We start from the raw sequence: 14,655 nt of genomic DNA on the forward strand, positions 1-14,655 counted from the left end.
GGATTTAGCGCCCAGCCCTGTCCCCACCTGTTCGATGCAGTATTTGCCATCCTTGCCTGCCGCCCACAGACCCTCCGGCCCTGCTGCAGTGCTGACAGGACCTGCTCACTGCCCTGCTCCACACCCCCTGCCAGGGCACCCGCTGTGGCAGCCGACGCTGATCCGCGCTGACGGCCACTCTGGAAGGCAGAAGAGTAACGGCATCACTACAGAAAGTCTAGAATTTTTTGGGTACGCCAAGTTTTTCTACTACATTATAGGCTTAACGCTCTGTGCTACATTTGTGTTAGTGCCAGGTACAGGCAGAGAGCAGGAGTGAGTGGGGAGGTGAGGAAATCCTTCGGTGGATGCCGGTGCTCTGCTCTACCTACACGCTCCGGGAGGGACTAGCTGGATCCATACTTGATATATAGGGACCAGTGACGATTATATATATGGAATTTCACCCAGGCGGCAGCTCATCGCCACATCCAAACATCAGAAACACCAAAAGAATCTGGCATTAAGAAAAAAAACCCCACACTAACCGCGGCCCAAAGCAAAGCAGACCGCCCCGCGGCCCTCCGCGTCGCTGCTCGCACCGCGCGTTCCCTCAGCGGCTCCGGCCGGGGAACCTGCGGGGCGCCGCGCGCCGTTTCCCGCCTCGCCCGCCCGCGCTGCCCCGCCGGCCCCGCCCGCCGCCCGGCCCGGCCCGCCCCGCGCCTTCGGTTTCGATTCCGCTGGAGCCTGGCCGCGCGGCGGTTGTGAGGTCCCGCCCCGTCCCGCCCGGCTGAGCCCAAGCGGGAGCCATGTCCGACCCGGCGGTGTGCTGCTTCCTCACCAAGGTGCTGTGCGCCCACGGCGGACGGCTGACGCTGCCGCAGCTCCGGCAGCACATCGACCTTTCGGCGCAGGAGCTGGAGCGGACGCTGTCGGCGGCGGGCCCCCACCGGTTCCTGATGCCGCAGGACGGCGGCGGAGGCGTCCTGGCCGTGTCGGCCGTGCGCCTCTGCGTCCGCAAGGAGTGCACGGGCTGCGACCGGCTGCACCTCTGCAAGCTGCACCTCATGGGCAGGTGCAACCTGGGGCCCAGGTGAGCGGTGGCGGGGCGGCGGGCAGCGGAGGGGAGGGGGCCGCCCGCCCGGACACGACCCCCGCGGGCTTCTCAGAACCGGCCGCCGTTGGGGCTGGGGGGCAGCCGCCCCCGTCCCGGGGCCGCGGTGGCCGGCTCGCCCTGCCGGGGGTGCCTACGGGCCCGGCCCCGCGGGGGGGAGACCGCGCCCGCCCTCCGTGCGGTCTCGCACCGGGCGGTTCTTGCTGGCCAGGGGCTCCTTGCCGCTCGCCCCGCTTCGGTAAAAGCCCGGAGCGGCCGCGGCGGGTTGCCGTTCGCTAAAGCCGGGTTTTCTTTGTCAGTGTTGGTTGTTTTGTTTGTTAACGCCGCTGGGCAGCCACGCCCGTCCCTCAGCCCCCTGGCTTCTGGGTGAAGTATTTCACAAATATGGCTCTAGTCGGAAAAAAGCAAAGCGCTGGCCCGCCGTCTGCTTTTAATCTAAGCTTTGCGAGCGCTGCGTGCGCTGTCAGTTGCTGGGCTGCTTGCGGCGCCGTCCCTGGGGGGAGCGCCTCGCTGGGCACAGGTGGGCCAGAGGAGCCACCTCCTTGAAAAAAGTGAACGAGAAAGGAAACAAAAAACACACGCAGAAGCGAAACTCAGCAGGTTTTCAGTGACAATCCGTGGCAACCCTGAGCGCTGGTAAAGGAACTTGTGATGGAAGCCCCCCGGCCATGCGCTGTTGCAGTGTCCAGCAATATGCGGACACCTGACCAGAGGCTGCCTCTGCTGCTCCAGCAAAACAGCTTGCTGTGCGCAGGGGTGCTGGAGAGCATGGAAGGGAAGGGCCCTGCCTGGCTCAGAATGGTGCTGGCATCAGGATGCTGTGATTCTCTACTGTTTCATGCTTCACTCACGGTATGATCAGCATCCGTGCGATTCCCTGTCGGAAATGCCTTCGGGCATCTGTAGGCGCTTGGGCTGGATGATGCTGTGTGAACTAAAACGTCTGGTGAGGTGATTCCCATGGTGATAAACCATTCTGCCCTCTCAACAGCACTAAGTATTTAAAATCACCTCAGTATGTGTTCATAATTAATCAAGCAAAGAGTATGCCTTTCGTGGGAGGGAGGTTGATTAAAATGAGCGGGCAGAAGTACTGCTAGGTGGGCCATGTAGATCAAGACAGAATATTTTTTAACTGCTGAAGTAAAATCTAGCCTTGCTTCCAGATCTTGCATCCTTTTTGTTTCAGAATCTCTGGAAAGAAAAATGTTAGTGCAAATTAGTGGAATCAGGATTTTAGTCCAGTTAAACCCATTTTTAACTTATCTGGCAAGTAACTCTTCACAGCTTTTTTTCCTAAATGTTATTAAACTCAGGTGATAGGTTATCATTGTATTTGTGGACTGTTTCAACCTTTGACTTAGAAATCCGTACTCAAGTGATGTAGACATCATGGGACTGTTGGAATCTGAAGTTAGCTGTGGAAGAGCACTGGTGATGGCTCCCACCTCAAATACTCTGTAGCTCACCTACCTTTGTAGCTGTTATTTGAGTGCCTACAGAATCTAATATGCTTAGTAGATAGTTTCTCAGGACCACTAATAGCACGCTTCTGTCCTTCAGACTTCACATTCTTGTTTATTTGCTTACAAAGCAATGAGCCCAACAAGTAGTGGGGGTCAGGGGTGAAACGTCTATGCAAGGGTCTGTGCAAAAGGATTGGATCAGACATGGCATGAGGTAAAGAAGCTTTCATGCAGAGAGTTTCAGGAGTTAACTAGAGGCTAAAAGGATAAAGAGAACAGAGACTTGAGTATAAGTAACAGGTACTTCTGTTGGTTGAGTATGTCTGGTCTTAAGGCTGTATCAAATCAGGCTCCTGAAGAGCAAGATGTAAGGAAGCTGTATTTTGCTGCATTGAATTAATGCACAGGTTGACTATGTTTCCTCTCTTACTGAGTTGCAGTATCATTTCAAATAGATGCAAAAAAAATGGCAATGTCTCTCTCTAATTCATACTCACTTCAGACATTTCTCCTGGGTTAGTAAGTGGCACCAGTATCTTCTTTATTGCTGTTGAATTGCTTCTTTATCCAAAACTCAGAAGTTAATGAACTTTCTTGGTGGTGGTGGTGTGGTTTGGTTTTTGGTTCTTTGCATTTTTTTTTTTAACTCTTCAGCCAGCAAAGATAACAAATCACGTTGTGTTCAGCTTTGTTATCTCTTTGTTGCTCTCAGATTCTTGCATCTTTCTTTACATGCAATCCCTGGGACAACAACCTTTTGTGTTCACAAGATCAAGGGTGTTGCAACTTTTACCATTGTTGATGTCTTCCTCTAAAATTTCCTTCCAGCTGTTCACGTTGTGTGACTTGACTTGCCTCTTACTGGAGAAGAAAGTGTGGGGTAGACAGACTTGGCTTCAAACCTGGGGTCCTAGCTTTCTTAAAAGTGGTCTGGCCACATCAGTGTTCAAAATGGGAATAATAACGCAACTATATTTCACAGAGTTGTTGTGCTGTTTGGTCCATTCTCTAGCTAGTTACAGAGACCTAAATATTCACAGGGACTTTTGCTAAAGTACCTTTCTTTCCATGTCTTTTCCCAAGTTGCACATTATTTGAGGTTCTTCTTTAAATCAACTTGACTGAAGAAGTAAACATTGATATTTCTGTGTGTTTTCTTGCAGGTCTTGTAAGTACTCGCACGACATCATCAGTGCTGAGAACAGAAAAGTTCTAAAGACCCATGAGTTATCTGGCCTTGAGGAGAATGAGCTGCGAGTCCTCCTCCTCCAAAATGATCCTTTCCTCCTCCCTGATGTGAGTTGTACTGATTTCTTAAGAGAAATTTTTCTTAATTAGGAATGGGAGAGCGCAAGAGAGAATGTGGAGTTTCGATCTCTATTTCAAGCTGTTAAGATGTGTGACGGTACTATCAAGATTAGGATGAATGGGAAAGGCTGTGTGTGAAAGCACCAAAAGAAACAGTTTAGAGCCAGGGTTATGAAGGCACCATGTACTTAAACCCAAAAAGAAATAACATCAACAAAACTGTTAAATGCTGAGGAGTGTGTTGCTTACGTAAATACCAGAAGGCTTGCACCTGGATAAGACTGTGTCATCTATGACTTGTCAGCAGAAGACCTGCCGCCTGACAGCAGGAAGTGGACAGCAAGGCTGCAGCCTGTTCTACGTGCCACTCCTCTTAGCCCAACAAGATAGCCATAAAGTTGCTCAAAACAAGCAAACAAAAAAAGTCAGCAACTTCACCGGAGACTTACAGACAGTGAGGTAAGCTAGATGGAGGTGAAAGATCACAATAATTATACGTGCTTATAGGATGAAAGGCCTGACCAAAAAACAGTTTGTTGGCTCTTCTCCAAGAGATGATGGAGACTAGGAAGCAAGGGCCGTTTTCCTTTTCCAGCCTACGCAGGCCTGCACATTTTTGTGCCTGAGGATATAGGGGATGAGAAAAATCAGAGAAAATGACCAATGCCTGCAGTCAGTTTTGTGTAAGACTTGCCCCTCCCAGAGCGCACTGCGTTTTTGTGCACTAATTTTCTGTGAAGCAACCTTTGTCCGGTTCATGTGCAAGTCATTGATTTTGTTAAACTTGGCTGAACAATCCATTCTGGTTCTGCATGTGTGTATCAGGGCAATACTATCTTCAAGGTATGATTGTTTCAAAGCCAAGAATATCCTGTTATGGTTACAGCTGTTCCTGGTTAAGAAATTACCAGAGTAATGCCCATTACTCTTGCCTTTTGGAGGTTATAATCTCCACAGAGCTGCTGGCATAACAGTTCTATTGTTTTCTTGTTCCCTGCTGTGACAGTGCTGGGCTTTGACAAAATAGATCTTTTCGTTGTTGTTGTTGTTAGTGTCGTAAAATATGTTTTGCTGGCATATTCAAGGAGTATGGTGGTGATAAGCAAGGAGGATTAATATCTTTTTCCAACTCAGCTGCATCTAAAACTTAAGTTTTTCTTGTTTAATTGCTTTCAGTAATGAGCAGACAGTAGCAACTGTCATTGATTGTTATTATTCTTAAGCTCTTATCTACAGATCTGTTCAGCCCTCACCACTGGCAGGCATCATTAATTACCTCTAATTGAGCACCTTAACTGCTATTATGGAGTAAAATAGCAGAAACAACAGAAAATGGTGATGGATGCAGGCCATTCATAAACCTGAGAGCTGGGAAGAGGGGTGTGAAAGCAGACTTGGCTGTTTCTGACTCAGAAAAGCTGACTGGCTGTGTGTGTGCTGACAAATGACACGTACAAAGCTCTCGAGCAAGAGGAAACTTTGGTCTTCTGTGTCCTGGGGTCAGGGGTGGAAGGTAAAAAAAACACAACAGCACCCCAAAATCAAGAGGTTTTACACTTTCCTTCACCTTCTCCCTTCACCTTCGCAGCCATCAGCAGGCCCTGGTCAACTCTCCCCAGTTTGTATACTCAGCATGTATTATATACTTGGGTCAGCTGTCCTGGCTCTGCTCCCTCCCAGCTTCTTGTGCACAGGAAACTGAAAAGTCCTGGACTTAGTCAAAGTATTACTTAGCAACAACTGTCATATCAGTGTGTTATCAACATTATTCTCGTACTAAATCCAAAACATAGCACGGCACTGCACCAGCTACTAGGAGCAAAATCAACTCTTTCCCAGCCCAAAACAGGGCACCTAGCACTTGCATATGTTCTTGATACATAGATCTTAGAGTGCTCTGTAGGTGATAAGCCTTTCCACATTCTCCTCGGACAAAGTTCAGAAAATGAAGGAGAGAAAGATGAGTGACCCAAAATTATGGAGTAGGTGAATAATTTCTTTGCATTGGCAGGTTGGGTCTCACTAATAAAAGTGTCCTGGTTTCAGCTGGGGTAGAGTTAATCTTTTTCCTAGTAGTTGGTGCAGTGCTGCATGTGTTCTGGATCTGGTGTGAGAATAATGTTGATACCAGATGTTTTTAGTTGTTGCTAGGTAATTTTTATACCACCTCAAAGACTTCTCAGTTCCTCAGGCCCTGCCAGTGAGAGGGCTGGAGAGGCACAAGAAACTGGGAGGGGACACAGCCAGGACAGCTGACCCAGACTAGCCAAAGGGATATTCCATACCACTGAATGTCATGCTGAGTACGGAAACTGGGGGGAGTTGGCTGGTGCCTGCTGATCGATGCCTGGGGACTGGCTGGGCATCAGTCAGTGGGTGGTGAGCAATGAAATTGTGTATCACTTGTTCTCTTTCCTCCTTTCCCTTTTGGATTTCATTCTTCTCCTTCTTTTTCCTTATAATTGTTATTATTACTGGGTTGTGGTTGTTTTTTTCTTTTTAATTATTGTTGTTTTTATCTCAGCCCTCAAGGTTTAAATTCCTTCCTGATTCTCTTTCCCATTCCACTGTGGAGGGGGTGGGGAGTGAGCTGTGAGGTACTTAGTCACCAGCTGAGGTTAAACCACAACAAAGGCATGTGATGCTCGAGATGATAGCTTGTTGCTACTAAAGGTTATAATGAGAAGAAATGTTATGTGGGAACTTCTGACAACACAGTATCAGTGAGACCTCTCTGGTAGGACCATAGCTTGCTGTGCATAATTCCCATCCATGGTGAGGTTCAGCACCCTTGTTGTTCTTCACATTTTGATAGTATTCTGTTGGAAAAAAACCCCAAACAAACCTGAACCAAAAACCCCAAGCTATCTGTCTTCTATCTGTGTAAAACTAAATATTCTGATGGTATATTGAAGTTTACTGAGAGCACTGTGCTTTTCTGTATTTCTATAGGATCAAGCTCTTACAAAGAGTATGTACAGTTAACAGTTAAAGAGTAGAGTTACCATTAAAGAGTATTATGGTATTGTTAAAGGCAGTCCATGCTAATGGCATGGTATGTGCAGTCATTCTGTGGCTGTCACTAATGATAATGTATGGGCCTCAGCAGCCAAGGCCTACAGGTAAACTGCCTAGATTTGCTGTCTCCTTGTTACAATGTCTTCCACAGCAGCCCACTACATTAGCTGAAAATGGGTCCAAAATTCATTTTGTAGAATTCATTTTGCCAGTACAAGAGCATGATGGAGCTACTGGAAAGAATTCAGTGAAGCGCCGCTAAGATATTGAAGGGACCGGAACGTATTTCACATGAGAAAAGGCTGAGAGAGATGGGTCTGTTCAGCCAGGAGAAGGCTCAGGGGAATCTCATCAATGTTTGCAAACACCTGAAGGGGAGGGTGTAAAGAGGATAGAGTCAGGCTCTCTTCAGTGCTGGCCAGGACTAGAGGTGATGAGCACAAACTGAAACACAGGAGATTCCCTCTGAACATAAGGAAATGCTTTTTTCTGTGTGGGTGACTGAGCAGTGGCACAGGTTGCCCGGAGAGGTTGTGGAGTCTCCTCACTTGGAGATATTCAAAAGCCATCCGTATATGGTTCTGGGCAGCTGGCTGTAGGTGGCCCTGCAGGGGAATCTGCTCTGGCATGTGCAGCCCCCCTTCCTTCTTCTCACCTGGGTGTCTGCAGGGCTGTTTCTCACACTTTCCACACCATCTCTCTCAATACCATGCAGCATCTTGCCCTTTCCTAAATATGTTTTCCCAGAGGTGCCACCAGCTTGGCTGATGAGCTCGGCTGTGTCCTGCTGTGGGTCTGTTGGAGCTGGCCGTGTCCGGCACGGGGCAGCCTCTGGCTGCTTCTCACAGAGGCCATTGCTGCTGCCAGCACTTTGCATGGGCACGTAACAGATTCTACCATCACTGATAGCATTTTGTGATGCAGCTAAGCTTAAATAGATAGATAATAGCCATAATTGCAGAGGAGTAAATGGGAAGTTGTGATACAGTTGCACTAACAGGGCGCAGAAAAACATGTGGAAGCAAAATCAGCTAGGTTTTACTAAAACTAATGCAGAGCAGTCAGAAAGGGTATGTGATGGAAGCAGAATAATCCAGTAGAACAAATAAAACCAGGACAAGTCCAGATCCTCAAAATAAGATGTCAAAAGCAAGTGAGAGCATTCTTTGGGGCATAAAGCGTTCACAATGACAGAGGAAGATGGGGAAGAAAGAAGACAACTTCCCTTTGGTTTCTGCTTCCCTCAGAGGCTAAAAATCATCAAGGATAGTAGCCATCAGGGCTTGCTGAAATTACATCAGTTCTGTGGCTTTGTATGCTCCCACCTCATTCTGTACATGATACTGACCAGCAGCAATGAGGAACTTGCCTTTGGCAATGGGTATCATTAATGGGTATGAATCCAGTAGAGCTGTCTTGCAGTTGAAACTGGCCTGATTTTTCAGTCTTTTAAACACTGTTATCTCAGAAATCTTTAATTCCCTAGTTGATATATAAATATATATTCAGTTGCAACACGGAATAAAAACTGTCGCTTTTGCTCGGAAAAGGGATTGGAAGGGGATCTGTGACAGTTCTGGTGTGATGTTGGGGCTGTCTGCCAGAGAGCTGTAGGTCCTCCTCCAAGCAGCTTGCTTGGTACAGGCTGCTCTTCTGTGCTGTGGGGGCAGAAGTGTTGCTGTGGTGCTTGGTGGGTAGTATGAAAGTTTGGTGTGTGATTTGTTCCCTGCATCCAGTTCACTGCATATCTCTTTTTTTTGGTGAGCGGAGGAATTAAGAATGCATTTCTTTTTCCATATGCACTCTAATCTCGAAGCATTCTTCTTTTCATTTTTTAGACATCCAAGTCTTCAATGCAAAATAAGCTTTATAAATAGGAAGTGCAAATGCAGTTTCAGTTCCGTGAAATATCTCATTTGACACAGTATACATGCTTTTATGGAGACACTTGTTCTTTGTTCTCTGTTATGGTTTTGTTTCACTTTTGTTTCGGGATTTTTTAATAAAATAACTGTAAAACAGTCAGTTGTTGTGCAGCTGTCTTGCTGAGGAGTTCCAAAAATGAATGCTTGTTGGATTGTCTTTTTCTTGGAAAAAGACCTCTGCACAACCTGAAAACTGAAAATGCATGAGGCAGCTGAAAATGCCTGCTCTTCTGTGCAAGAAACCTGTCCAGATTGAAGAAGTCACAATGAACGAATGGCTTTTAGTCATAGTTTTTCTGATGTTAAAGCTGCATGCCTATAGAACAGAAGTTACTGATTCTAATGTGCTTTTCTATTTCATATTCTATTGATCTTCCCCACTTCTAGGTCTGCCAGTTTTACAACAGAAAGGGTGGTGTCTGCAACCAGCAAAACTACTGCAACAAGCTTCATATTTGTCGACACTTTCTCCAAGGGGAATGTAGATTTTTGTTATGCAAGAGGTCCCATAACCTCTTAGATACCGATGCATTGAGAGTGTTGAAAACTGGAGGCATTGATGCAGACATAGCTTCAAACATCCAGACTATATGTGATCACAAGCATGTGGAATTCAACGAGGAACTGAAGAAGGGGAGAAGTGGTAAGAAACACTGGGTTTTGATAGGATTCTAGATTTGATAGAGATAGAAGCTGTTCTTTCCTTACCTCGCAGCTAAACCCCATTGTCCTTTCTGTGCTTTCAGCACACAACCACAAACCAAGAGATAACTTACTGAAAAAACCAGCAGTTGCAAGGAGTAAAGAACTGAAGATACCTTCACAAACAGTGGACTCCACACTGCATGTGCCACCTTTAGAAGGTAAATATCTAGATGAGTTCCAACTGTTTCCATGTGGAATCAGCTTTCCTATTTCCCCTCTTACAACAAGTATGTCTCTTTTCCCTTCTGCTGTTGATCTGCTTTCAGGAATGGAGTAAGTCATGGCCAAGTTGTGTGCGAGGCAGAGCTGTATTACTGCATGCAAAATCGCTATTGAGTGGCTGCTGATAATGGTGACTAGCTGGGATTTGTAACTGTTGTTGCTGATCTGTTGTATCGGCAGCAGAGCACCAGTGGAAAATTATATGTGTGAGGGACATAATCATCAACACATAAATTAAGATGTTGCCAGCTAGCTGAGCTTCTGGCCTGGCAGTGCTATTCATTCAGACTTCTCATGCAGGTTCCAATAGCAATGTGGTCAGACCTGGTCAGAGCCAACAGCAGTTGCCAGCAGGAACTGGAAGTAAAGACAAAGGTATGGATTGTTTCTAACCCTCCAGTCTTGAGGTCAGCGGTTCTTGTTGGAATTTGGTTTCACAGAACCCTACAGCTCCCTGTGGCAGTCAGAGTGTGCAGCTTATGTGCTTTCCGTACCATACGTTGAAAGGCATAGTACTGGACAGCCTGTGGAGGAGCGTTGAGATTTCTGCCCAAACATTGTGCAGCACAATGGGGAGTAGTCTGGGATTGATCTCTGTACTGTTCTGGTGGGCATTTGGGCATCACACAGCCACTTGCTCACTTTTTCCCAACCCCCAGTGGGACAGGGGAAGAGGAAAGACAGAATAGAAGCAGTAAAACTTGAGGGTCAGGATGGGGGGGTGGGTCGTGGAGGTGGAAGAAGAAAGAAGAAAACAAAGCAAAATGAGTATGCGAAGGCAATCACTCGCCACCTCCCATGGATGGGCTGATGCCCAGCCAGTTCCCGAGTGAAAGATAGCTAGCCCTCCTAAAACTCCCTTTTATTCCTTTTATTGCTGAGCATAATGTTACGTGGTATGCAATATTTCTTTGATTAGTTTGGGTCTTCTGCCCGGTTGTGGCCCCTCCCAATCTATTATGCACCCCCTAAGTCTATTCACTGGGGGAGCAGGGCAAGGAACAGAAAAGGCTTTGACGCTGTGCAAACACTTCAGCGAAAGTTTGGGCATCACTATATTATCAACATTGTTTTTGTCAAAAATCTAAACCAGCATCATATGAGCTGCTATGAAGAAAATTCACTCTATCCTAGCCAAGCCCAGATTAATGAGATTTCTGATATAGCAAGCTAATGCAAAATACACAGATGAAAAAATACAAATGTTAAGTTACACTTACCAAAACATAGCAATTGCAACACACAGTTCAATCAGAATACTAATGTGATTCCCATTACAGGTCTGTATAATATGCTCACCATCGTGACACTGGGTGTTCCCAATCCCCAGGAAGGAGTACATGGGTTGAAGTCAGCTCAACCCCATTGCTCTCTTCAAAACTCTTTTGTTACTTGCTTAGTTTTTATACCCCTGTGTTGGGCTGAGCCGCCCTGTATTCGCTCTGCCCATACTGGTCTGGTTGACCTGGGGAGAAACATTTACACCACTTGCTGATCCATTCAACTGACATAGCTGTTTATCTACAGCAAAGGCCACCCTCTGGTCCCCTTTGTGTTGAAATGAAGTCAACTTCGTTGCAACAGCCATGGTCAGCCACACAGCGTGTCTCTGAGTTTCATGGGTATATCACCCTTGCCCATCTCCACTGAGTTTTCTTCCACTGTCAGGGTTTACTGGTCAGCCACAAAGGCCTGACTCATGTGGTGAGCTGTACAGGAGATAGATTCTGAAAATGCTTGACTTGGCTACTGCAGTCAACTCCTTGTTATTTCTTGGATGAAATACCAAATGCAGTGTCTTTCTCTTAGAGCTGTATTTTGGTAAGGCAAAAATAAGGACTGATGTGTTCTCTCCTATAGGTAAAAAAGACAGTTCCTCTGTTAAAGCTTCAAAGGATGACAAAGAAGAGAAGCACGATGACATATGTGTGTTCTATGTCTGGAAGTACTGCAAACATAAAGGTAAGCTTTGTAAATAGTAACGTTGTCTTTGGGAAGCAGTGTCTGCAGAGGCACTCCCCGCTCAACAGCTCGGACTGGTGGTGGCGCGTGGAGTGGCAGTGGCAATTGTGTGTTCTCACTCATTCACTTTGTTTCACTTTGTCACTAATAAACACTTTCAGAATTACAAACGTAATCGGAGGAAAGTCAAGTGGATACACTTAAACTCTTTCCCCTCTAGATGATCCATCCATGGCCTATTTCATCCCCGTTGATGGGGGCTTTGGGTATGTTTCTGTGGCAAAAACCCTTCAAATGTTAGATGTTATGCTTTCTGTAACTATTAGGTTGATTTAAGAGCTGGCCTTTTGCTGTCATCATTGACAACTGTTAACAATATGTCATCCTTTATTCCTGATGTATCCTGTGTACGTCAGATAATAGCCATATTCTCCCCCATTAAGTCCTTTAAAAAGTGATCCAAGGTGTTAAAATGTCTTGAGAAAACACAGTAGTTGTACCAGCTAAGCTAAAGATAAATCTAGTCCATCATCTATGTGGTAGTGGCCAATAACAAAGGTCTGGGAGAAAAATATAAGTATAAACAATTGTATTGAGAGGCTGTCACTGAACAGTTGCTTAATCCCCCAAGTTAATGTTGAAGAAGTTTCTTCATCCTGGGTATCCCAAAGAAGAGTCTCAGGCAAAATCTTAATTCATTTATTCATTCAGTACAGCAGCAAGATGCAGCTCGAGCTGGGTGTCTTGAGACAGGGACCCTGAACAAAGAAATTCCTGGGCAATTATACCCTTACAATCTCAGCTTTCCCACCTCACGTGACAGTTTGGTCCAATAATATTATTAGCGACTTGGGTCTCCCTGTTCTTTGTTGAGTCTTGTTATTCTCTCTAGGCAGGCCTTTCTGTTATCTTGGAGGTTGCAGTTTCTGCTGGTGGGGGTAGTTGCCTTCCTTACTTCCTTATCTCCTGGCGCAAACCAGCTCTGGGGCCTCCTTTTACTTAAATAAGCAAAAGTTTCAGTATATCTAGGTGAAAGTTCACAGCTTGCAGCCTAAGGCTTCTGCAAATCTAGCTGCTAACGCTAAACAGTTAACTCCAGACAGTTTCAGTCCAATATTCCTTAACAGTTAGGCTCTGGTTATGAGGAGGTACCATGAGATTTTCCATCACTGAACTTGTCCAGTCACTTTCTAAAGGACTGCACCTGACCACCTGGTCTTGGTAGAAGATCCACTTAAATTAGATCAGACTGTTTGCTTTCACTTAGGATGTGGACAATAAGTTGCCTGGTAACTGGTGATTCTGTTTGTGTGTATTGAGCATTTCCGTAGAGGGGTCTGTGTTCTGGTGCAGGTCTCCTGTAAGAAGCTCCTTTTCTGAAAGGCAGATGAGTAAATTACTTTAGGGGTTGATAATACCTTTTCTTAATTGTTACTTCGAAGAGAGACAGTACTTCAAAAAGTAAATTGTCTCTTTTATGAGTATTCTATGGATCACAGAAATGAGATCTGGCCAAGGGAGACCAAGTGTGATTTTGTCTACAGCTTGTCTTGTTAATTCAAGCATAGTGCTTTCAAAATGGGTGCACTCCAGCCATGTTTACAAAAAAAAGGAAGAAAAGAGTGAATGACACTGTTGTCTTCATAACCAGGGTTAGTTTCCATGTGTTCTGTAGTCAAATACATCAGAGGCCAGGAATGGTGAAACTCCTTTTGGCTCTGCCTGTGCAGCAGCTACTCTAGCCTTGTATCACATTTCTCAGACTGTGCTTCTTTGGGACCAGGCTTGAGGCTTAAGTTTATGAACTTTTGGACGTGCATAATGTGAATGGTATGCCCATGTGCTAGCTGTGGAGGTCAGGTTCAAAGCAGCTATACTGTGACCTCCAAACAGCTAAACTGAAATAATGGTTGGAGAGTTGACATGCTTTGCCATGTCATGTTTGTCTCAGAACTTGTAAATAAGGGGTTTGGTCCATGCTTGGATGTGGAGTGTACTGGGACCGGGAGGCCTGGAGGTCAGCCTCTGCCTGTATCCAGCAGCATGCACACATGCTGGGTGTTTAGCAGGTCTCAACTCAAACATGCAGATATATGTGCATTGAAAACATAGATGATTTAAAAAAAAAAACAAGCCAAAGTCTTCCTCTTCTTGTGTGAAGGGTATACAGCACTCTGCAGGTCTTGCATGCAAATCAATTAGAAGTTGCTGCTTCCCATTTTCTGAGAAGCAAAGCATCAATTCCAACAGGGTAGGAGTCTTGCTAGTAGGGCAGTGTGCCACCTGTTCAGGTGTGAGTGTAGGGTCCCTCTTGGGGGATGTTCTGTGGAGTATTGCAGTCCTTTATGCTGCCTTATTTGTTGGGCTGAGCCTAAAAGAAACATTCAGGTAATCACCCCGAAGTTCTAAGGGAAAGAGAGAACGAAATATATGAGAGTGCTTATGTGATGTGTAGACTAGACTTTTTACAGCTGAGAAACATGGTGGTGTGACACACAGACACACTCTTCCTATCTGTGGCACTGCTCTCCCAGCTGCCGATGTTGTATCTTGGCAAAGGGAAGGTTTCTTTAAAATGTATTTGGCAGTATGAAAGCTTATATTGCTTTTCTGGATAAGACTGGAGAAACACACCCAATTTTTCAACATTATTTCAATTTCAGCACTCTGTCTTTATTGCTCATACCAAATCCCAGGAGATAAAGCCAGAGTGTAAAAAATGCTTGTTCCTTTCCCCTCCCCCCCTCATCTTGCTCTCTGTGTTATGGTTGCAGAGCTCTTGACTGTGTCTGATCTCATTTCAGATAAATGCAGATTTGTTCATTATCATTTGCCATATCGATGGCAGGTATATGATGGAATCGCCTGGAATGACCTTTCCATGATGGAGGAAATTGAAAAGGCCTATTGTGACCCAAAAATCCTCAGGTATAGTGATGCTGGACTGCTTGCTTAG

General features: G+C 45.8%; 1 protein-coding gene across 1 annotated transcript in view; it reads left to right on the forward strand.

Moving 5' to 3' along the window:
- The first annotated feature begins 718 nt into the window (after positions 1-718).
- Positions 719-14,655, forward strand: part of LOC102058113 (zinc finger CCCH-type antiviral protein 1-like) — a 29,027-nt gene continuing 15,090 nt past the window's right edge. The window contains exons 1-7 of the mRNA XM_055711668.1: positions 719-1,072; positions 3,723-3,855; positions 9,198-9,453; positions 9,557-9,673; positions 10,038-10,112; positions 11,598-11,699; positions 14,504-14,627. Coding sequence (XP_055567643.1) covers positions 789-1,072; positions 3,723-3,855; positions 9,198-9,453; positions 9,557-9,673; positions 10,038-10,112; positions 11,598-11,699; positions 14,504-14,627 — 1,091 coding nt within the window. The 5' untranslated portion in view covers positions 719-788. The remainder of the gene's footprint in view (positions 1,073-3,722; positions 3,856-9,197; positions 9,454-9,556; positions 9,674-10,037; positions 10,113-11,597; positions 11,700-14,503; positions 14,628-14,655) is intronic.

The sequence above is a fragment of the Falco cherrug genome, chromosome 5, assembly GCF_023634085.1.
Source record: "Falco cherrug isolate bFalChe1 chromosome 5, bFalChe1.pri, whole genome shotgun sequence".
Taxonomy (NCBI): domain Eukaryota; kingdom Metazoa; phylum Chordata; class Aves; order Falconiformes; family Falconidae; genus Falco; species Falco cherrug.